General features: G+C 35.2%; 1 protein-coding gene across 1 annotated transcript; it reads right to left on the bottom strand.

The window, feature by feature from the left end:
* Nucleotides 1-1,231: 1,231 nt before the first annotated feature.
* Nucleotides 1,232-2,539, bottom strand: LOC112770527 (F-box/kelch-repeat protein At3g23880-like). The gene has a single exon (XM_025814871.1). The coding sequence runs from the start codon at nt 2,537-2,539 to the stop codon at nt 1,232-1,234; it is 1,308 nt and encodes a 435-aa protein (XP_025670656.1).
* Nucleotides 2,540-24,874: the final 22,335 nt, after the last annotated feature.

The raw sequence follows: 24,874 nt of genomic DNA, 5'->3' as shown, positions 1-24,874 counted from the left end.
GATTTGAGAGGCAGAAGAAGAAATCAAGAACAGATACAAAGAGTGATTTGTGAATTTCATTTACATTTATTTACATCAAACAAACCATTAAAATCAATTGAAAACAACAATGGTCAATAATACATGTATTAAACGGGAATATGTTGAATAAAATAAAAGCAACACTGCACAATAACACATGTATTGACAAACTGGATCTGCTTGGATATGTTGAATAAAAGAAAAAAAATTGAAAACATCAATTTTTAGCAAAACGAGCATTGAAAATATGGACAGAATAAAATAAAAAAATTAAAAATATCAAAAAATAAAAGGTTTAAAAAAACTCAAGAATAAAGGAGGGGATGTCACATCAGCAGTTAAACCATTGGGTTTTAAGATTTAACTTATGATTATGATGATTATGATTTAATTTGAATTACCACCTTACTTCACGTAGAAAACTAGGGATGAAAACATAAATTAAAAGACAGGTTGAATCAAACTATAAAAGAGACGTTGAAAACATATTTCTATCTTTAAACGTCCATATATTATAACCCAAGCTTTAATGAAAACAAGGGCAATCTTATATTCTTTTTTTATTATTTTTATACAATAACCTAGAATTTAACGATAACCTAAGCACTTACAACTTGAAATGCAGTATTTGAACAGATCATGATCAGCATTCACCTCTATTTAATGAGTATTGTTACCTTGGCATCGGATTCGAATCAATAGCCTCTGTATAATGTTTCAAAACCTCATGATACTTTTGCACCTTAAAGATTCTATTTCTTACATGTCATTGTTTCCCATGAATGAATAGTCATTAATTATTTTAACAAAAGAGACCTTTTTCTAAATAGTCTTGTCATAAAATTTTTTTATACATTGCTTATAATGAGTTTAAAAGAATGGGGGGTGGGGTAATCACTATATTATATTGAGGAAGAAATTGGAAAGCTAAAAAAAGCTGATTGTTACATCAATAAGAAATATTCCTTCAAACTTTTTTTTTAAATTCAGCTTTTTTGTCTTAATCCGATTGCAATTTTTCATCAGTGCACAAATTAAATGCGAAAAGAATTATCTGACAAGAACAGGAAGAAGAACAAACAAATTATCTTAAAGAAATAAATTGCAATTGAAAAATAAACATAGTACTAAGATAAATAAATTCGATAACATTAAAAACCAAGTTGGTAGTGTTAGAAAGGCTTCACCAAAAGAAGGCGCAAATAGGCTTTTAAGAGTCAATAGGCTTGGATTTGGGTTTGATGAAGCGCAGCAGCATTTTGGATGAGTTGCTTTGAAGACCATTTGGTGAAACTAAACTTTCATGGTGGATACAAGCTATCCTATACCCGTAACATAGATACAAAGGATGGTTCCTTGTGTTGAAGCCGTCAATCTCAGGAAATTCTACGCTCCCATTTTTTAAGTTACATAAAATTATGCCGCGAAATGGAAAAAATGCCAAAAGAACATCACTTTCCGATATGTAAAGAGGTTGTAAACAATGTTCTGAATAATTTGAATAAGTGAATTTTGGAAGGTTCGAAATCACTGCCAATTTAGTCCAAGATTGAGCATCTCCATATTCCTTCATCTGCCACACAATCCACTGGCGTGTTCTCTTATGCTCGTAAGAACAAACAGAAAGGCAGTTTCTCAAGACACATAAGTGAGTGCACCGCCTTGGAAAATTATGATCTAAATCTATTTCACTATCAGGCAGAGGAAAATGACCATAAGTCTCTTTATCCAAATCAAAATAAAGAACCACATGATTAACACACCAATTCAGAGTGCATAATCTGCTACTACCAAAAAATTCCCCTTTCCTATTAAGAACCCAACGAGGATGGTCACTTGGGAAACCACATAGAGCTAATGGGATATCATCAATTTTTCTCCATGACGAAGTTGGCCCAAATGTATAAATTCTGGCACTAAACTCAAAATCAGATCGCCCTTGCTTCCATATAGTTGCAAAAATTTTGTAACTGTCACTGAGATAATCATAACCAAAGCCACAAAAGCGGACTTCACCGCTGATTTCCGGAGGTTCGAATGTGAATCCGGTACAGGGGTTCCACAAGATGGCATGCATGTATTTGAAGGTATCTGCATCAGCCAAGCATAACAATCCATTGCAAGAACCAATGATTCCGTAGTAGTGTTGTTCCGTGAAGCAATCGACTTGAGTAGGCTCGGAAGGATCATCCAAGATTGAGCGTACGGAGAGAAGTCCGATTCTGCCGCATCTGACGTCATAGCTGTAGGCCCCATTGTAATAAGCAATTCGTGGCGTAGTCAAACTTGGATCAAGTAAGCATGAACGACGAAGGTGGTTAGAGGTGAAGTCGGGGGCGGAGATTAGGTTTCTCCATGAAGTGCACACACTCCTTAAGGAAGCAAGCGTCCTTGCCGGAAGCCTCAGCAAGATTTCGATTATTGTCTCTTCCGGAAGGTCTGTTAAGAGCCGCGTTCTTGCCGTGGGACAACTGACCAGTTCCAGCCGTCTCGGTGCTTTCCTCTCCGCAATCCGCATATCGTCGGCCCAAGCTGCTCAGTTTGAATTTGAGTTTATGTTGCAACTTGCTAGATCATTAGCATTTATATGTAGGTTTTCAGGTTTCATCATTACTTCATTAGCATCTCGATGGGCCCTTTTAATTGGCAGGCTTTTCAATTCGATGGAATCTAAATTGCTAATCCATATTGATCAAAATCTAGTCACCCAACAAAAAAAATATTGATCAAAATCTGAAAATCACATAATCAACCGATTTGGGTTGTCTAGAGTTAGATCACTAATCACTAATCACTAATTTGTTTTAAATAGAACTCTACTAGATTGCCTTGAATTTCTAACAAATTGTATAAATTGGACGGCAGATATAGTTTTGTTTTACAATTGCATAAATTAAGATTATAAAACTTTTCTAAATCGATCAATTAAATATAAACAGCAAAGTAGTTTGATACGGTGGTGCACGTGATAATAAATATAATAACTAGAAGGGGAAAAAAAAACTAAAATAACCATTTATTATTGTTTTGTCGATTTTTAGTAAATCGATGGTGGTTCGATATCTAATGGTCTAGGAGCGAAACCTACTCCTCTTTGCAGGTACTAATTTTCTAAAAGTGCATCAAAGCGTCTTCGATTAGACCGGGATTGGGAATAAAAATAAATTAAAAATGATAAATAAATAAAAAGAATAAAATGAAGGTTTTCGAAAAAACATATTGAAAACAGAAAAGTTTGTGTTGAAATTAAAGGAAAGCGATAAAATACCTTTGACTGGATCAAAAGACTTTAAATTAAAAGTAAACGATGTAGAAATGTAAATTGGACAGAGATGAAGATAAAGAACACTTGGAAAATAAATTTGCTTAAAACATAAAGTTTACAGAAAGATAAACTGAAAGAATGAAAAGATGGAAGAAAGCCTACAGAAAAGTTACTCGATTGCAGACTCAGAAATTCCTGGGATGTGAGTGTACTTGAGTGTTTTCTGAGTAAAAGTTCCAACCCTTATTCCCTAACACTTCTTAGTATTTACAGACTAATCTTACATAACTGACAATTAAATACAAAATTACAAAATTACAAATTTGAAATGCAATCCCTCTTGGTAACTGTTCCCGTCGCGTGATTGTAGATATTACCCATGATTTCCTCGTGTAATAGAAGCCACTAACTTTCCCACTTCTATGACTATTCGACCAGCTCATCGAAGACCTTACTCAATTTCTCGAATCGAATCTCCTATTCGACCAGGCCTACTCGATTAACAAAACAATCGAAATCCAAATCAGCGCCAATTACTTCCAACCTCATGCTCATGCGTATATCTTCTCGAGAGACCATACCTGACTCATTCCGAATCAATTCACTCTTATCGAAAATATTTTTCGATCAACAAATTGCCCCCTTGGATTAATGTGGTTGCCTTCGATAACATTATCGAAGAATAAAACACTTAATCCAAAAGACGTCAGTTTTCAAATCAGTAATAATTTTCATTTAAACTCTCCATTACTACTGACCCACTCAAGACGTCTCCTGAAACTTGCGATTTCTCTCTCTACCACTTCATCTTCCTCGTGGAGTTACCTTTATTTGCATTCCTTCCACAGTAACGGCTACAATGATACTTTAAATTCATCACTTTCTCCTTTGTTCAAATTTCTGGAACCTCATCATTCTTTGAATTTTCTCTACACCAAGAATTTCTTCACAAAATTCTCAACCTTCAACCTCCTTTATTTTCTTTGACAATGGCTGGTTCCTTTTCTCATGCCACTACTCAAGATAAGGGTAAAGGTCATGTAATAGCACCGCCATCTCCGCTAGCTCTTTGTATTCTTAATCAAATCAATGATGAAATCATTGACAATCCCCATTTACAGATTAACGACACCAGTATCTTAATCCCTTCACAATCGGCGCAGATACACACTGCTTCCTTGGACCAATTAAGACTCTTGATAGAGCAGACAAAAAACTCTCTTTCTTCCCAAATGCTGAAGGGGAAGATTTACTAATAAACCAAGCTTTCAACATCTCTCATTTCATCAACCAAAAACCCTTCCGAAACAATCCAAAAATCAATCCTCGAGGGTTCGATTTCACAACTTGGTACCGACGCCTCGAGCCCACAAAGAGTGCTATCTGGGGAGCCCTAGGAATACAAGAACTACTAAGGCTTTCTCATTTCTCATTCACTACATACCCTTAGATGATTGGGGCGGTGACTTGTTTCTGGAATAGAACAACCAACAACTTCGACCTTCCTTGCGGAATGATCAGAATGTCTCTCCTCGATGTCGCTGCCATTAAAGGACTCCCAATAAATTCTCCAGATTGTACCCCTGACATGCAATCTAAGTATCAATACAATGTTGTCTTCAACACTTCTTACAGTGAATTCATTGCCCACAACATGGGTGAAGATGGTACAGAAATCACAGACAATGAATATGTGGCCTTCTCGTTTTACTGGTTAAATGCAATCTTGTTCTGTTCTTGAAGTGTACAAATGTGAAAGCTTTTCCTTCCCCTGTGATACGAAAATAAAAAATAAACAAGAAAATAAGGATTCAAACCGAATAAAAAGATACATTGAAATAAAAATAATAATAAAAAGGATAGATTGAAATTGAGTACAAAGAGAATCACTCTACTTTCTACCCAATTTCTTGACGCAACAAGAAAGGGACTCCTCAACCTAACTTGTCAATGCCATAGTTTGGAAATTGAATCGAAGGGACTCCTCAACCTTCTACCCAATTCCCTGATGTAACAAGAGAGGGACTCCTCAACCTCAATTGTCCACATCATGGTTTCATCACGAAACCAAAAAGGGGTTTTGAAACCTCTAAAAATTCTATACTACGACTACAATAGTTAAGGAGGTATTTATAACCTCTTATTAGGTTAAAACAAAGAAAACCTTAAAGCCCATAAACATAAGGCCCAATCTAGTAATTAAATAAACAAAATCAAAATACATTAAATAAAATATTCTAAAAATGTAAACTAAAATATCTTCTAAATAACTCTTGAACTCTTCATATCACGAACATTTGAAGCACGTATCATTCTCCTCCTAAAAAAAGATTCGTCCTCGAATCTTGTAGGTGAAAAAAAATAATATATGAAAAGGACAATAATTACAAGAAAGATAATTTCTTTCTTTTTTTGTTTTTTTTCTTCCTTTTTTTTGTTTTTTTTTTTTTGCATTTTATGCTTTTTTTTAAACAATAATGAAATACAAACGAAAACAAGAACATAAGAACTTAAAGAAAGATGCAACATACACTGGACTCTTTTTTATGATAAAAGAAGAACAAATATAGATTAATAATAATTAATCTAATACTTGAGCTCTGATACCAAATGATACGAAAATAAAAGGATAAACAAGACAAGAATTGAAATTGAATAGAAAAGATTAATTGTAATTGAAATAAAATAAAAAGGATAAGTTGAAATTGAATACAAAGAGAATCACTCTACTTTTTATCCAATTTCTTGACGCAACAAGAAAGAGACTCCTCAACCTAACTTGTCAACGCTATAGTTTGGGAATTGATTCAAAGGGACTCCTCAACCTTCTACCCAATTCCCCGATGTAACAAGAGAGGGACTCCTCAACCTGAATTGTCCACATCATGGTTTCATCATGAAACCAAAAAGGGGTTTTGAAACCTCTAAAAATTCTATACTACGACTACAATAGCTAAGGAGGTATTTATAACCTCTTATTAGGTTAAAACAAAGAAAACCCTAAAGCCCATAAACATAAGGCCCAATCTAGTAATTAAATAAACAAAATCAAAATACATTAAATAAAATATTCTAAAAATGTAAACTAAAATATCTTCTAAATAACTCTTGAACTCTTCATATCACGAACATTTGAAGCACGTATCACCCTGGCTGCTCTCTTACATGAAGGGAAAGCTTCAACTTGGCCAAGCTTCTCTTAGGGCACATTTTTGAAGAACTTGGTCAATTTATCTGTGACCTCTGAGACAATAAAATAATCAATACAGGAGGTCCACTCTGGCTCCTTCAATTATGACTTAATGCCATTTTTGAAAATTTTATGACCAAACCTGAAGGTGGCAGTACTGACAAACAATATATTGAAGGTTTTCGTTTGTCAAATTACAAACCAAATTTTCCAAACACTCAATCGGATGAAGACAGATTCTGGGCTGTTTTCTCCCTCTTTCATTCTTGCAAAGATTTTGATAACGATCAACTCAATTTTACTCCTTTTTTGCGTCGCAATCGCGGCCCTGCTTGACTTGATCGTTTACTTTTTCCAAATACTAATGAGGAAAATGAACTCACAAATCGAACTTGGACAAACCTGTTGGCTGTTCAGGTGATACCAATAGGGTTGCCACAGTATAAAAAAGAAAAGTTCAAGATAACCCTGTACGCTCCTCACTTAACTGCTAGATAACTGGGTTTTTCTCAAGCTATCCCAACACCACAGCCTCGACACAGTGAACCATTCTGTCACATTACTCTGTTATCTCAAGAAGATTTCAACACTTGTCTCTTAAAAAATCAAAAACGAAGAGACCGCTTCAACTTCTTGATCTATGAACGCAGCTCATTTATCACCAAGTCTTGTTTCGAATGGTGGGCTGCTTATTATTCAAGGTACACTCGTACCTTAGAAGAAATTCAACAAACTGCTGTTTGAACAGCTGTCACTGAGAGTTCCCCAAAAAGGACTCACAAAAAGAAAGCTGTTGCTGCTCGACCACCGCCACATAAGAGCAGAAGGACTCCTACCAGAACCTCTCGAAGAGTAACTCTTCTATTCATAACTCTTTCTTTGAACTCGAAATATTATTCAATTTGTATTTTCTTAACCATAATTGGTTTTGTACTTTTTATCAGTTAGTACTGTCATCATCAAGCGAAAGTGCTGATGAAAGTGAACCAACCAACAAGGACACTCTTGCTGCCTCTTCTCAATCGGAAGATGCAGCCGATTCTGACCCTGGCTCTCAACTGGTACGAGGATCCAGACTTCCTCTGGTAACACAATTATCTTTACACAAATTTTACTGAACTTTAAAATAAATTTTAGACTTATAACTATGTACATTTTGTACTAGCCCATTAATGTTGCCCATTCGACTTCATCTGCTGGAGCTCTTGAACAACCAATTCTGCAACAACAAAATGACCCAGAGCATTCCACATCACATGATTCGATTTAATTCACAGGGTCCCTTCAATCAATTCCAGCCGCTTTTCCACCTTCTTTCCATACGACACAGGTGATTGACCCAACAACAAATCCTTTGCAATATTCTCCAGAAGAAATACATATACTTGAGTCAATTTCACCAAACAATCATGCTGCATTCTTCGCAGAAAACCTAGTGGTCCCGGACTCCGATTCTGCTTCTAAGGCTGCTGACACCACCAATTCAGATTCTTCTCGATCCAAGGTTTTAGAAACTCCTCCCGAGTTGCAACCTAGTTCTTCACTTCAAGCTAATCTTCAAACTCCTCCTGGGCCAAGGCCTGGAACAACGAGTGCTTCTACTTCCCCTACAAGTGCTTCCTTGGACAACTTGATTTCTGTCTTAAATAAAATTATCCAAGAAAATAAAATTCCAGTGCCTGTACCAGTGATCTCAAGACCTGCTACATCAAGGCCTTTAATCGAATTAGATCCTGACGTTTGGGAACAACTTCGATCACTCATCAAGCTCTTGGATCATCCACCTACCACATGGGTTAATGATCCAATTCTCCACAAACTCTTGGCTGGTCTTTTAAATTCTTCTTTTGAACTCCCAACTAACACACCACATTCTGCCTCAATTCAAGAGTTCAAACAACTTCTTAATGAGAGCGTTGCATCTCAGTTTCAACTCCAAGAAATTGAAAATGAAGAAGCCACAGCCAAATTTAATATAGAAAATTGTCTTGCAACCGCTTAACCAATTCAAGCTTCTCGTGAGGAATTTGATCTAAGAATCTCCCATGCTATTTCTGTTCAAGCTTTTCATGATCAAGAAGAAGCAAGACTAGAAGCAGAATTAATTCAAATTCAGGAATAGCTTGCCACCATACGCCAAAGTCGAGCCACTATAGCCAAACCTCTAGTAATAGCCCAACAAGATCAACATCACCTTATTCAAGAACTTGTCTCAATTGATACCAAGCGGGGAGAATATGAAAAACAACTTGAGAAAATCCAAGCTGACAAGTTCAAACAAATTGAAGTGCTTTCAATTCTGGAAAACAAAAGGGCAAAGCTGCACTTCGATTTGGCAAAACTAGTGGCACCTTAAATTCCTTTTTTATTTCTAATTTTATTTTTGTAATAACTTCCATCTTTTCTGAACTTTATATATATGTTGAACTTCTATGTTTTCCAACAATAGAAAAGTTTCAAGTATTTCCCATTAATCGAGTTAACCACTTTTCCTGACTCGATATCTTTGATCTGGTAAGCATTTCTAGAATATGTTCTCATTACTTGGAATGGGCCTTCCCAAGTATGGGACCACTTACCAAGAAATCTCAATTTCTTTTCCATTGGCAAAATAACCTTCAAAACTAATTCACCTACATTTAAAAAAAACTTTTCCTTGATTCGACGATTATAACTTCGAGCAATACTTTTTTTCTGTCGAATCATATTATCAAGTGCCAAAATTCATTCTGAATCTAATTCATTAAACTCATCGAACATTGCATTCCAATAATCATCAACTGGCAAATCATTCTGTCTTGATATTCTTAAAGTATTCAAATTAATTTCTAATGGTAGTATTGCATCATGACCATACACCAACTTAAATGGCGAAGTACCTGTCGAACCCCTTGGTGAATTCCGATAGGCCCATAACACTTGGCTTAAAGTTTTATGCCATGTTCGAGGCCTATTTCCAATATGCTTTTTAATGAAACTTATTAAAATTTTATTTGCTACTTCTACTTGCCCATTAGCCTGTGCATAATAGGGAGTCGAAGTAACCATATTGATATTTCTTGAAGATGCAAAACTTTTAACCCACTGACCAGTAAACATTGTTCCTTGATCAGTACTTAATGTTTGAGGAATTCCAAATCGATGAATAATGTGTTCCTCAATGAAATCTATTATCTCACCCTTACTTACTTCGATCAAGGGAATCGCCTCAACCCATTTTGTAAAATAATCAATTGCTACTATGATAAACTTATGTTGTTTGGATGAAGGAGGATGAATTAATCCAATTAAATCTAAAGTCCAACCTCTAAATGGCCAAGGCTTTATTATTGAATGTAATTCGGATGTAGGAATTTGTTGAATCGAGCCATGTTTTTTACATTCCAGGCACGCTTTTGCATAATCAATACAATCTTTAATCATAGTTGGCCAATATACATGATTGCGATATAGCATCCATTTCATTTTCTTTCCTGCCTGGTGAGCACCGCATATTCCATTGTGAACTTCACCCAAAGTAAATTTTTGATCACTCTGACCTAAACATCTCGATAAACTCCCATCGATACCTTTCTTATATAGTACATCAGCCATTAAAACAAAATTTATTGCCTGCAATTTTATCTTTCTTTCAACTAGAATATTAGGCTCTTTCAAGTATTGAGCAATAGGCTTCCTTCAATCAGTATCCTCCCATTCATCAACAAATAAAACTTCTCTTTCATTTGCAGGTACTAAAATCTGATGAATACCTATTAAAGACTCAAGAGTCCCTGATCCGATTTTATACTTTGAAGCAATTTGGGCTAATTCATTAGCTATTTCGTTCTGAATCCTTGGAATATGAACCAAAGAGACTTTTCGAAAAGAAGTTAACAATTCCCAAGCGGTTGTCAAATACTTCTGTAACCTCTCATTGTTACATTTAAATTCTTTGGATAACTGCTTCAAAACTAACTAGGAATCCCCTAATATCTGAACTTCCAATACCCCTTTACTAATCAAAATTTCAAGGCCCAAAATTAACGCTTCATACTCTGCCTCATTATTCGAATAGGGATATTTTATTTCAAATAGAAATTTCGACAAGATTCCTTCTGGTGAAACAATTAAAATCCCAACTCCTACACCATCGTTATGTTTCGACCCATCAAAATATAACTTCCAATAATCGATTTTTACCTCGATTATATTTGCTCCCTGGTCATTCAGATCTTTTGAATTATCCACAAGAAAATCTGCAATGACCTGTCCTTTCACAGCCTTTGCTAGAACATATTGTAAATCAAATTCCGTCAATGCCAGCATCCATTTCCCCAAACGTCCTCTTAACATATGAAAACTTAACATATACTTAATTAAATTGGTTTGTGCTATAACTTTCACCGACTTGGCCACCATATAACATTTTAATTTCATACAAGCATGATATAGAGACAAACACAATTTTTCGATTGGGGAATACCTTGTTTCGATATCAGTTAATACTCGACTAAGGTAATAAACTGCTCGTTCTTGCCCATTTTCATCATCTTGGGCTAACATACACCCTATAGTATCATTAGATGCTGCAATATATAATTTCAAAGGTTCAAATGGTCAAACATTTGCCATAATCGGGGTTTGAGACAAATAAGTTTTAATCGAATCGAACGCCGATTGATGCTTCGTTGTCCATTCAAAATGTGAATTATTTTTTAATTTCACTAAAGGTGCAAAGACCCTAGTTTGATCCGAAAGATTCGAAATGAATCTTCGAAGATAATTCACTTTACCCAAAAATGACTGCACCTCTTTCTTTGATTTTGGTGCAGACAATGCCAATATCGCATCTGCTTTATTTTTATCAATGGCAATCCCTTTTTTATGAACAACAAAATCCAAAAAGTTTCTGGCTGACACACCAAAAGCATATTTTAAAGGATTCATTTTTAAACATTTCTTTCTCATAGTAAGGAATGCCTTCCTTAGATGATCAATGTGCTGGCTTACTGAAATCGATTTAACCATAACGTCATCGATATACACCTCCATAAATTTTCCAATAAACTCATGGAAAATAGCATTCATTTCCCGCTGATATGTTGCTCCAGCATTTTTCAAGCCAAAAGGCATAACTACCCATTCATACGTACCCAATGCCCCAGGATATCGAAAAGCAGTTTTAGCCACATCATCTTCTGCAATGAAAATTTAGTTATATCCAGAATAACCGTCCATAAAACTAAGTATTTCATTTCCTGCTGCAGAATCGATTAACATATCTGCAATAGGCATAAAATATTCATCTTTCGGAGTAGCATTATTCAAATCTCGAAAATCAATGCATACTCTCAACTTCCCATTTTTCTTCATAACAGGGACAATATTAAACACCCATTCAACATAGCGTGCAATTCGAATAAATTTTGCTTTAATCAATCGTTCGATTTCTTCTTTAATCTTTATATTAATTTTAGGAGCAAATCGTCTTGGAGTCTGTTTCACAGGTCGAGCATTAGGCTTCAATGCTAATCGATGTTCTACCAGTGAACGATCGAGACCAGGCATCTCATGATAATCCCAAGCGAAACAATCTTTAAACTCACGTAAAAGATTAAAGAGTTCAGTTCGAAAAGGATCAACAAGATCTTTACAATTATATATAATTCGAACATCATCAGGAGTCCCTAGATTAATTTCTTCTAAGGGATCTTGAGATTCAAACCCTTTATAATAATCATCATTATTTACTGAGTATTTTTCAAAACCCAATGGTTCGAGATCATAAATGCAATCAAAAGTGAAATCAATAGAATTATCAGAAACAGAAGAGACTTGATCATGGATAAAAACATCATTATTTTTATTTTCTGCATAATGAGCCTCTGCTATTAAATCAGCAGTCCGGCTTGCATCACTACTTATATTACAAGAAATAGGAAAATCATAATTAAATTCGACTAAAGATGTCAAATCGGCACATCTTAACTACTAGTATTACTAACCCTATGTGATTCAACTTCATCAGCAGAACCAATTTTATTTTCTAATAACTAAGAATTATTTAAATAATTATGTAATGTTACCAGGTAGTCAGAAACTTTTTCAACCTGATCCATAGAGAATTTCCTCCAAAGCCTTCAAGAAAGACAATCCCAACCAGTTGGCTCCAAACCAAATTCTGGATAGCGTAACTTCACCGAGAGACCTTCCGAAGACAAGTAGCACCCTTCACAATTATAAGGGCTCAGTGATCGATCAACATTTAAGGGTTTCAACTTACGATTATAAATCCTGAAATCGACATGCATCTGTTCGACATATAAATTCGAATATGCCTTGACGGTTTTAGGTTTTCCCTCCTTAGTCCATAAGAGCACGCTCTGATGCACAATAGAAGGTACGGCCCCCACACCATGGATCCAATCTCGCCCCAACAAAGCATTATAACTTGCTCTTGAGGAAACCACCACAAAGACAGTATTACGCTCAGACGAGCCGACCTTCACAGTCAAAGTTACTAGTCCTCTGGCTGGGGTTGAAGTCCCACTGAAATCCGTCACATCAATGTTTGTAGGGACTAAATCGTCAAGATGCTTTCCTACCTTGATTAACATCCTCTCTGGCAACAAACTAATTGCAGCACCACCATCAATTAGAACTTTATTTACCTTTATCCCACTCAAAGTAGTTGTTATATGAAGTGGGCGGAGATGAGACATTTGTTTTTCAGTAGGCCCCAAAAAGTAACCCGGCTCATCCTCGATTCTGATAAAGGAAAAAACTTCCTCATCCTCCAAATCGTAATCTTTATTGGGGTCACCTTCATACTCCCCCAAATATTCGGTTGGAATGATAGAAATTGTCCCAACCATGTCATCATCACCCTCATCGAAATATTCCTCATCAACATCAACATTTTTGTTTTTATCAATTCCAGAAGATTGGGCTATTGCTTTGCCCTTTTCCATCTTTGCAGATGATGGAATCTCTTTAGGATAAGTTTCTCCATAAGAAGGAAAAACAATTCTAGAATGCACAGAAGGTGTTGCCCCCTTGCTTATTTCCTTGCCTGACTCAATTGAAAGTTTCTTGTTCTGATTGAAACTTCTCCTTCCTCCTCTCCCTCGTGGATAACCTCTGCCACGACCTCGATAGTAGGAATACTGATTTCGAGAAGATGCCCAATGCCCCCACTGTGGATTACGTCGATACAAATGATCGCGTCTCTGGAATTCTTGACGATTCCTAATCCACTGAACACCTATGGCCTGAGAACGGCTTAAAGGTGTAGATACATTCTCTTGAGGAGTCTTTGAACTAGAACCCTCCAAATGCCTAATTGGCTGTCTTTGGCGCGCTTGCTCTTCTCTATGAGCCAATTCTTTCTTCATCCTTTCCTTTTCAAAATTGCTGCCGCTTCAGCATCAAAAACAGTATTGCACCGTGGACACAGAGATACGTCCCGGTCTTTAATCTTTTGCTGAACCAAGAAATCCAACAAACCATCCCCTGTTCTGGGGTATACTAATCTAACCTGTGACTCAAAATCATCAAGAGCCACATCAAAGTCATAGGACGCCCACCATGTTCACTCCAAAGCAAGGTTTGACATAACTGGCATCAACCTCGAAGGGATCCACATATACCTTCATCTCTTTCTTACCATCATCGAATTTCAACCGTCCCTCCATTATCGCTTCTTGAATTAAGTCCCTGAAACGGACACAACTGTTAGTCGAATGACTTGTTGCTTGATGAAATTTACAGTAAGGCTTTCCTTTTAAATCTTTCACAGAAAGCAAAGTTCTACCCTCAGGCAAAATTAATTGTTTATCTTTAAGCAACACATCAAAAATCTGATAAGATTTCGAAATATCAAAACTATATTTCTTTCCACTCTTCAGTTTTGAATCATTCGACTTTTCATTACTTGGCAATTTCTTCAACAAAGAACAAACATATGGAGGGCCTTTCTTAAGTTTGGCTAAATCGACTTCCATTTCGAAATCGACTTCCTCCTCTGAGGACTCCATGGTTACATAAGCAACCTTTTCTTTTCGAGTAAAAGGTTTACTCTTTGATCTTTGTTCATTTCTATACTTTTCTTTCTCTTTTCTCATGAGTTCGGTCTGTCAAACCTTCTCAGCCAAATGGGCTAAATCAGGAATATGTACATTGAGAAATTTTCTGCGCATATAAAATCCTAACCCCATAGTTGTTATTTTCACTACTTCACTCTCGGGTAATGACACATAGCATCTACTCCTAGCATTTTTGAAACGTATTAAATAATCATCAATAGTTTCACCATCTTCACATTTCAAAGCCACTAGATCAGTAACTGCCACATTTATTTCTCCTCGATAAAATTGAGCGTGAAAAGAAGTTTCTAACTAATTTCATGTTGTAATCGAATTTGGTCTAAGATTTGAAAACCAAGTAAATGCATTCTTCGTCAACGAAAAAAGAAAAAACTTCATTTTCAAATTTTCATCATTAGCTAAGTTCCCAATCTCAACCAAATAACGAGCAACATGCTCAGTAGTTGATTCTCCAACCTCACCAGCAAATTTTGTGACTATTTTTGGACTTTTTACCCCTCTTGGCACTTCAGCCATCTGGACAACTTGGAAAAAAACAGACACAAAATGTGGTCGATTCATAAAACCAACATTAAGCCCAACTCGATTCAAAACTTCTTCCACAATTCTAGTAACTTGATAACATTCACCACCATGATTAGCACGTAACCTGGTTAAAACATCATCAGCATTTTGACCTCGGAGAATTATATAAGGGTTTTCTTGATTCAAAATATTGTTTTCATTTTGAAAAATATTTTCTACTCCTTCATTATTTCCCCTGGCATTATGCCTTTCACCATCATCATAATCAACAATTCGAGCAATCCTCTTGACTTCTCTAGCAAGACGTTTGAATTTTGATTCATGATCGGCCATCATAGGATTCAGAATTGTAGTCATCTGTTGGGTCAATAAATTGACTAAGTCATGGTGATTTTTCTCCACTTGTTGTCGATATACTGCCATTGAATTAGCAGCATTCGAAGTAGAGCCCACATTATAATCACGAGAATACTCATAATATTGCTGTGGGTTCTGAGTATTATTAACTCCATTTATATTCTCAAAGCGGATAGGTGGGATAAAACCACCCACCGGTGGGGTATAACCAGGAGGAAGACCATAGGGAGGCCAACCAGCGGTTAATGGAGGCTGATACGGTGGCATAGGGCCACGTGGACGAATATTACGTCCAACATTTCCAGTTTGAATAGTTGTAACTACTATACTTTCAGTTCCAATTGCAACCTCCGAACGTGAAGACACATCGGCTTGTTGCACAGATACTGGTATGCTATCATTAGTAGATGAACCACCATTCACAATCGATATCTCATCAGCCATGTGAATGATTTTCCCACTTCGTAATCGCATACACTATGTAATACTGGAAAAAAGGTTGTTTGACACACTTCAATTTACAAACTTTCCCACCGGGCGTGCTAATTTGCTTTGTCTATTTTTAGTAAATCGATGGTGGTTCAATATTTAGTGGTCTGGGAGCGAAACCTACTCCTCTTTGCAGGTACCAGTTTTCTAAAAGTGCATCAAAGCGTCTTCAATTAGACCGGGATTGGGAATAAAAATAAATTAAAATTGATAAATCAAAGAAAAGAATAAAAGGAAGGTTTTCGAAAAGAAAACATATTGAAAACAGAAAAGTTTGTGTTGAAATTAAAGGAAAGCGATAAAATACCTTTGACTGGATCAAAAGACTTTAAATTAAAAATAAACGATGCAGAAATGTAAATTGGACAGAGATGAAGATAAAGAACTCTTGGAAAATAAATTTGCTTAAAACATAAAGTTTACAAAAAGATAAACTGAAAGAATGAAAAGATGGAAGGAATCCTACAGAAAAGTTACTCGATTGCAAACTCAGGAATTTCTGGGATGTGAATGTGCTTGAGTGTTTTCTGAGTAAAAGTTCCAACCCTTATTCCCTAACACTTCTTAGTATTTATAGACTAATCTTACATAACTGATAATCAATTTACAATTAATTACAATTAAATACAAATTACAAATTTGAAATGCAATCCCTCTTGGTAACTGTTCCCGTCACGTGATTGTAGATATTTCCCATGATTTTCTCGTGTAACAGAAGCCACTAACTTTCCCACTTATATGACTATTCGACCAGCTCATCAAAGACCTTACTCAATTTTTCGAATCGAATCTCCTATTCGATCAGGCCTACTCGATTAACAAAACAATCAAAATCCAAATCAGCGCCAATTACTTCCAACCTCATGCTCATGCATATATCTTCTTGAGAGACCATACCTGACTCATTCCGAATCAATTCACTCTTATCGAAAATATTTTTCGATCAACAATTATTAAAATATTTTTTTTAAGAAAAAACTTAACTTGATTCCTTTTGTATGGAATAACTTCCGTTGCAAAGCTCAAGGTGTGAAATTTGCTGGCAAGATGCCCCGACTGAAGCTCCGCTTACCAAAACGGTCTGAATGATTCATTTGCCTGTGAAACAAACATTTTTATGTTAAATTGAAAAACAGGTCACTACTACGTGTAAAAGAAATATTTTTTAGTTAACTAATAATTGATTATTAGCATTATATTAGAGAAAATATCATGAACTTGAATTTTACCGTGATTTTCCATTAGCATGTGTACTAACGAGTTCAATCGTATCTTTTTTGTGTGCCATTGATATGATGAATTTGGATGTAGCTGCTCGATTGCAGTTTAGAAGTACAAAGAAAAAGACAAAAATAATAAGAGATGTATTCATCTTAATTTTGTGCTATTGTTGAATGGTTTCAATTCTCTTTCTTGTTTTTTGTGTTGTTTCTTTCTTTATGATTTGAACTTTTATGTGTACTCAATTTACATGATTTTATTTTCAGCATAAATGATATTACTTAGGCTGTTCACAGTTTAATCTGCGTCATTGATCCTTGGAGATGATGTAGTTGTTGTGCTAATAATATTTTTATTTTTAATTATTATATTATTTGTGCTATGCTATTGTGTTCAGAAATTACATAAGAGGCGAGTCAAAAAAAAAAGCAAGAAACCCCGAGTGAGGCCAATCAAGTGACACCCTCAACTGAATTAGTTAGGTAAACATCTTTTGGATAAAATATTGAACACGATATATTTTGTTTTTATATTCCAAAAGTCAAAGGTGTGTTATTCTCTATTCTTTATGACAAGAGATTGTGTAGTAACCAAAGCTACTAAGAGCAAATTGAAAGAAATTCATGGACTGAATATGAAAATGACTATAAGACTATATAGCATTGTTTACAGCAATGTATGATGAAAAAGTATCTCACGTTCTTTTAATGTATAGAGTTATTCAGGGTATACTCATGTAGCTGAGAATTTAAGAGTTTCACTTAACATATTTTTCAATATGCCGTGTGTAATGTAAGTCTTGCCTGGCACACATATTGTTTCGGCACTTAGTCATATTCTTTTAATGAATGATTTGCTATTTGTTATATCTTTATTCTATGACTTGGTGTTTTGGTATGATAATCACTTGATACACAATTATTATTAGCATAATTTCATAATGCTATATATGCAATGGAGGGAGAAGAGAATTGATATAGATCACACACTAACAATCACATTTTTTGGGTATATATAGATTGATGATCATATCAGTTAAAGAATAGATTCATGAACCGAATCAGAGATAATATTCATGCATGATGAAAAGTTATATATTTGGATATATAGTATCTATCTATCAATTAATATGCAATTTAGTTTAAATGGAGTTTAAGTGTCTTTCTTTTTACATGAAAAATAAAGTATAAGAAGCCAATATTTTTTATTTTATTTCAGCCAATCTTTTCCTTTTTCTTTTAAAATAACTTTTTTCTTCCATATTTCTATATATGAATGTGGTATAGGAAGAAGAGATGAATGAGAATAAAAAAATGAGAGAAAAAGGAAATTGCAAAACATTGATAGGAATTGTATATTAAAATTTGTTCCTTGAATTCTTTTAATATATATAAATGTGATGGTAATCAGTGGTTAAGAGAAGGGGAGATTGAATCTTAGCCCCTTTTTGCTGAATATTAATTACTGCTTTTTCAAAGAAACTTCAGGAGATATTTATGTTTTTTGTCTCATAATAAGTTAAGAGACATTTTTTTTGTCTCGTAACCAGTTGGGAGATATTTTTTAATTTTGTCTCCAACGCAACAGAAACACAAACAGCGTGTTTGGACACCTTTAAATGATGGAATTAGAATTCAATTCCATCAAGAAATGAATTCCTAAAGAAATGGAATTCAATTCCATAGTTTGGAACAACTAACTCATTTAATGAGATAGAATTGAATTCAATTATTTGGAATGAATTGTTGATGAATTACATTATTTCTCTAAGATATTTTTACCCCTCAATAAATATTAAGTATAATTTTATTTATCAATTAAATTAGATAATATAATTATATAAATCACTTATAAGTAAAATTGGTCTAACACAACCTCACCAATTAGATCCATCTCACCAATGAAATCATGATAGGTGAAATTTTTTTAAAAATAAGAAATTTAAATTATTTTTTAAAAAAAATCAACATCTCATAACTTTTTTTTCTATAATTTTATTTGTGTGTGATTATGACACTCATTTGATATGATCATGTTTTTGTTAAAAAATAATAAAATTAAAAATGAGATAACTTCATAAGCCATAAACATAACAAAGTTTAATTTAAAACAAAATACTCATAATCCATATCAATAAATCAACCTCACATGACCTTCATAGAAGTTTTGAGTTTCCATCACGCTAAACATAACATAAAAGTCTAAATAGTAGAGATTTCATCATACTAAGTATAACATAAAAAAGGAACATTAGTTTAAATCTAAAAACATTGCCACAAATTTCTAAAACTCAAAATCCATTTTTTTCCTCAACCATTCAAGACGAAGCTCTTCCGGTAAGCCAAAAAATACTCCTAGAAGAGTAGGATGAGTAACAAGCCATTCAAGAGCTTCACAAAATGAGCGGCCCTGCAAACCTAATTTAGTTAAAGCTTCCCTCATATCAAATGTCTTCCAAACTTCAGGATGCGAACTTATGATAGCATTTGCAATATCTTTCATTGCCATAGTCATGTCTTTCATACGTATTATAGAACGTGAGTTATAATGTGTTTCTAATTGAGCAATCAATTCTCGACGTATTTGTTCTCTACTATGACGTTGAGATTGGGTGATTGATCTTTCAATACAAGACATTTGCCGAATCATATATCGCATACAAGCCAAATAGCCCGCAAAAGTAACTATGGCTAAAATTGTATTTATTTCAGATTCTATCATATTAGATACCTACATAATATCAAAGTAATAAAGAAACGGTATGTTGATGATAATAAAGAAACGAAATGGCATTGCATTGGATAGGAAAAGGATACATGTAGTGATATTTACTTGCTAAAAAATGAAAGGGAGACAGATGTTGTATTTTTATTGCCAGCACAGCACCAATATGCCAATATCTACTAAGTCCTAACTCCTAACTAACACCAGCAACAAACGACTGATTATTCCACTACCTAACATGAATAGAAAGTCAATTTGTGCTACTTATGTAACACCCTACCACACAAAACTTTACGCTTAAGTCGTAAAACAGAGGTGATGTGGTATTACGACCTCTAAAATAAAATGAGTACATATAATAGCAGAAGAATTATAATATGCTAGGAGCCTTGAAGAAAAGAGGAAACAAAAATTGCAAAATAAAAACGCAACACTCTAGGAACGGGTTAACCTGCGTGCTAAGGAAACCATAACTATTAAACATAAGATGACAGAAGTAGGAATAGAGTGCCAAAGATACAAAATAACAAGCTCCTGACTCAGCCTGCGAAGTCAAGACTGGCCGGAGAATATTTACATATATATACATACATATCCAAAATCCAAAAGTACATATACACAATCCTGCCTCTCCATAAACCTCTAGGAGGATCAAAAGAACAAGTTATGCGGAGAGAAAACTAAGTACATATATATATACATCATAGCATAACAAAATAACCCTGTAACCACTCCGCTTCAAGAGTCCAGACGCCTAACGAGATGCCTCTCGACCTGCATCTGAAAAATAACAACATAGTATGGAATGAGAACCGGAGGTTCTCAGTATGGTAAAGGTGCCACACACATAATATATAAGGTCCTGGGAATGCCAGAGGCAATCCTAGAATGCCGACACTCAGATTGTAGAGCTTAAAGTATTAAACATAAGCCATAAAAGGTGGTTACTAAGGATATTTAAACCTAACTTAACTTAACCTTAAATCTAAATCCCATTCTGCCATTCCTCCATACCTCCGACTCCATCATGCATTTTCACAGACAATTAAACAGACAAAGGCAAGCACAAGAAGGTTACAAGTACTGCAGATAACAAATATACATTTAACATGGCAAGTACATTTAGGCACACCCAGTTAATACACAAGCAAGTAATTCAAGTAATATGCATATGATGCATGCCTGTCCTATGGCTGATGAGGCTCATCTGTCGGTTATCCAGCCAACCCGACAAGTCTGAATTGTCCTTAGACTGTCCCCCGACGTGCATCCCCAAGAGTCTATGCATAGATTTTTCTCAAATAATCAATATTGCTCAATGGGGGTAACATTCCCGGGAATTTATATAGTGCCCGGTCACACGTCGTAGGGTCAATAGAGTATCGAGTTTTCAACCTGGTACACATGGTGGCAAGCCATGGCACTTAATCCAGGGAATCTCGTATCTCAGATTATTCAAATTCATAAGCCATATAAATAATTCAATTATAATTCATCAACATCCACATCATTCTCAATCGCATCTCATTCATCATTATACGTCAATCATATTCAATCCTTATCCTTCATTATCACACCTCCCATTCCGTCCATCAATAGTTCCAATTCAAAACATAATTCATTCTTTTCTAAATGAATCAAACTTAAAACATGCTCATTTTCTTAATAACTCAAAATCAAACCATATAACCTTTGAATCTAAATCTTTTTAAATAATCATATAAACAAAATCTCTAATTTTTATAAAATTTCGGCAGTATCTCCTCTAAAACTCGGATTTTGCCACCCTTTTCGGGTCCAAACCTGCTTTCATTTCAATTCAACATACCCTTCCTCATCATCATAACAATCACCACAATAAATCTACCTCGAATAAACAATTATACTCATACAATATTCAAATCCAACAACCCAAAATTCAACTAAGAATCATAGTTCACAAATCCTAGGTTTTTAACACAAAATACCTCATTATCACAACAACCTCCACAATAGTTATACCTCAAATCAATAATTCACCAAATCATTAGTTAATCAACAAGCACCAAACCAACCATGTTCATCAACAATAACATTCAACCATAATCCTTTCCAAATTAACATAACAACATTCACCATCCAAAATTAATAACTAATTATTCAATAAACTTCAACCAAATATATTCATCGACAAATTACTAAACATTAAACATACACCTGCATTCCAACTTATCCTATGGTCGTCTAGCCTAAGTTTTCACAGAATATTATATATTAAATGCAAGAAACCTAAATCATACCTTGGCCAATTTCCACGTAATGACCAAAGCTATTTATTTAAAACCAAGACAGCCCCTCAAAACTCAACTAATCCGCTTCCTCCAAGTTCCAGTATTCACAATTTCAAGCTCCAATTATTTATTCACAACCTAATACACATTCATAACATATATATATCCAATTTAATACTCAAAGCTCAAATTCAATAAAAATAAAATAGAATTATCGTATCCTCACCTTACCCAAGCTTCACATAAGCAAGAGTGAACGTTTTCCTCAAGCTAATTGGATCCTAAAACATCAAAAATAAAAGAAATTCAACACCCCTTCTCAAAACTCGAAAATTGGGAGAAATGAGAGGCTGAAGTGAAATAGCAAGTTACCTATGAAATTATTCTGGTAGAAATGTAGAGCTCAACGCGGTGAACGCGTGGCCGCAAACAGTGCGGCGATTGGAGCTCGGACGGAAAAGTTACGGGAGTTGGAAGTTAGCGTAACAATTTGACGTTCTTTCTTTCCTCTCCCTGATGCTCTTCGACGCTGCCAAAAATGGGGAGAAGAAGAACGTGGGTTTACTTAAAGGGCTGGTCCGGTTGGGTCCGGTTCAACCGGTTCGGCCCATTCGGTCCAATCTTGGATCTTTTTTTCGAAATTGGTGTCAAAATTTTTGTTTTGATGAGCTCTACCCTAATTTAATATAATATTCACATTTCTAATCCTCCTTATTAAAAACTAATTTATTGACTAATTATCTACTAATTTAACCGGGGTTTATAACTTAAGCTACACTGATTCCCAAAATAAACCATAAAGATCAATGTGTTTGGCTTGATGAGACTGGTGGAAAAATGCAGGATACCTGAAGTAATGCTTCCAGCTTGTTCTCAGAACTCGAAAGTTTAATAAAATCGTGACAAGCAGAAGAAATCTTTTTATGAAATGTTGATGTTCGCAGATGTACAATGCCCTGAAACTCCTCATCAATTAGCTTTTGCACAGCATGCAAGACTTAAAAAAAAAGTCAGATTGATGACTTACTCTTAGCTTCTAGCTATAGAACAATTTCAACCAAGGGTAAACAAATGGAAGGTGAGTGAGCAACATTCTAAAACATAATCACTATAGTGTCCCCCTTACAAAGATCATTACATGATATCTTGTTTCCAGATTCATATATATGCACTTTATTTATTGTACATTTGTAGTATATTCTGAAAAGCCAGAAATTACAATTGAACACAAGCATGTGTTGGATTATATAGTTATATTATTGTAATAGGAAATATTTATATCTTCACATGATAGAAGGAAGATTGAAGAGATTATAGTGATGCAATTATAAAAGAAAGAAATAAAACACTACAACTTCGTGAGAATTTTATTCCCTTAAATTTACTTAGCAACTACAGCAACAAATTGGCGTTGTCTCAACAGGCTCAAATATAAGATTAAGGCATGTTTTGCAAAATATTATGTTTGAATATATAATTTCTTTCTTTTTTCTCAGGAAGCTTTTGATTAGAAGTTATTTTAAATCCAATAAATAAGCTCATTCAAACACACACTAGTGCTTGAAGTCATAAAGCTCAATAACAGGAGAAACGAATATAATGCAGCAGACAAATATTTCAATAACAAGTTAGACCGACATGTAAAAAGTTATCTCACACATAAAGCAACTAAAATTAACCATTTACACGCAATGGAAGTATCATGAAGCAAATATTCAAAAAATGCAAATTTATGAGCTGAAATTAACACAAGTGAGTCATGAACCATAGAGAATGAAAAAGAGTATACTTGAACAAGGGGAAGCAAGTAAGCAAGGGTTTTGCCAGAGCCAGTGTGAGAACCCAACACAACACTACTCTCTTGCAAGACAGCAGGAACACCAATACACTGAATCTCAGTGGGAACTTCAATGCCCATTTCCCGAACAGAACCCATAACCTCTTCACTCAAACCCAATTCTTCAAAACTCCCAAAAAGTTTATTCTTTTTCACCACCACCCCATCAAAATTCTCACTTTCACCAGAAGAAGAAGAAGAATTCTTCTTTGTTTGGTCCTTATTCTTGAGTTCTGAGCTCTTTGCACTGTCCTTGAGATGTCTCAATCTGAGCTTCTCAAGGAGGATGGAGTGCTTCGTCTGGTGATCAGTTTTCGAAGTTTCCAGAGCGGTGGCAATGGAACAGAAGGTCCTGAACCGTGGCGGCGGAACATTGATGATGGGCTTAGAGCGCGTGAGGAGTGGGATAAGATTGGAGCGACGAGAGAGGTGCGTGAAGGAGGAGGAAGAGAGAAAGATGGTGAAGAAGAGGGTTCTTGCTGTAGCTCCCGCCATTACTGTTGTCGTGTGATGAATCACTATTTTATGGTTTATATTGTGTTTAATTGTGTGGTTTTGTCATGATCTCTACCCACTTATTCATTAAATAAGCATGCATTTATAATTCCTTCCTAAAGTTATTGCATGATTGAAAACCTGCTTCCTAGAGACTTTTAATTATATATTTTATTCCTCCTTTATTCCATTCGATACCGTGATCTATGTGTTAAGTGTTTTAGGCTTTATAGGGCATGAATGAGTTGGAGATTGGAGAAGAAGCTTGCAAAAATAGAAGGAACACAAGAAATTGAGGAGATGACCAGCGAGAAGTAACGCGGCCGCATGGATGACGCGACCGCGCGGCATGGAATAGCACGAGTGACGCGGCCGCATGGACGACGCGACCGC

This window comes from Arachis hypogaea, chromosome 18 (assembly GCF_003086295.3).
Source record: "Arachis hypogaea cultivar Tifrunner chromosome 18, arahy.Tifrunner.gnm2.J5K5, whole genome shotgun sequence".
Taxonomy (NCBI): domain Eukaryota; kingdom Viridiplantae; phylum Streptophyta; class Magnoliopsida; order Fabales; family Fabaceae; genus Arachis; species Arachis hypogaea.
The sequence above is the reverse complement of the archived record's forward strand: the minus strand, read 5'-3'. Positions and strand labels throughout refer to the sequence as shown.

Excerpts from the sequence above, each read along its gene's own strand:
- LOC112770527 (XM_025814871.1), bottom strand. The coding sequence starts at position 2,539 with ATGCGGATTGCGGAGAGGAAAGCACCGAGACGGCTGGAACTGGTCAGT.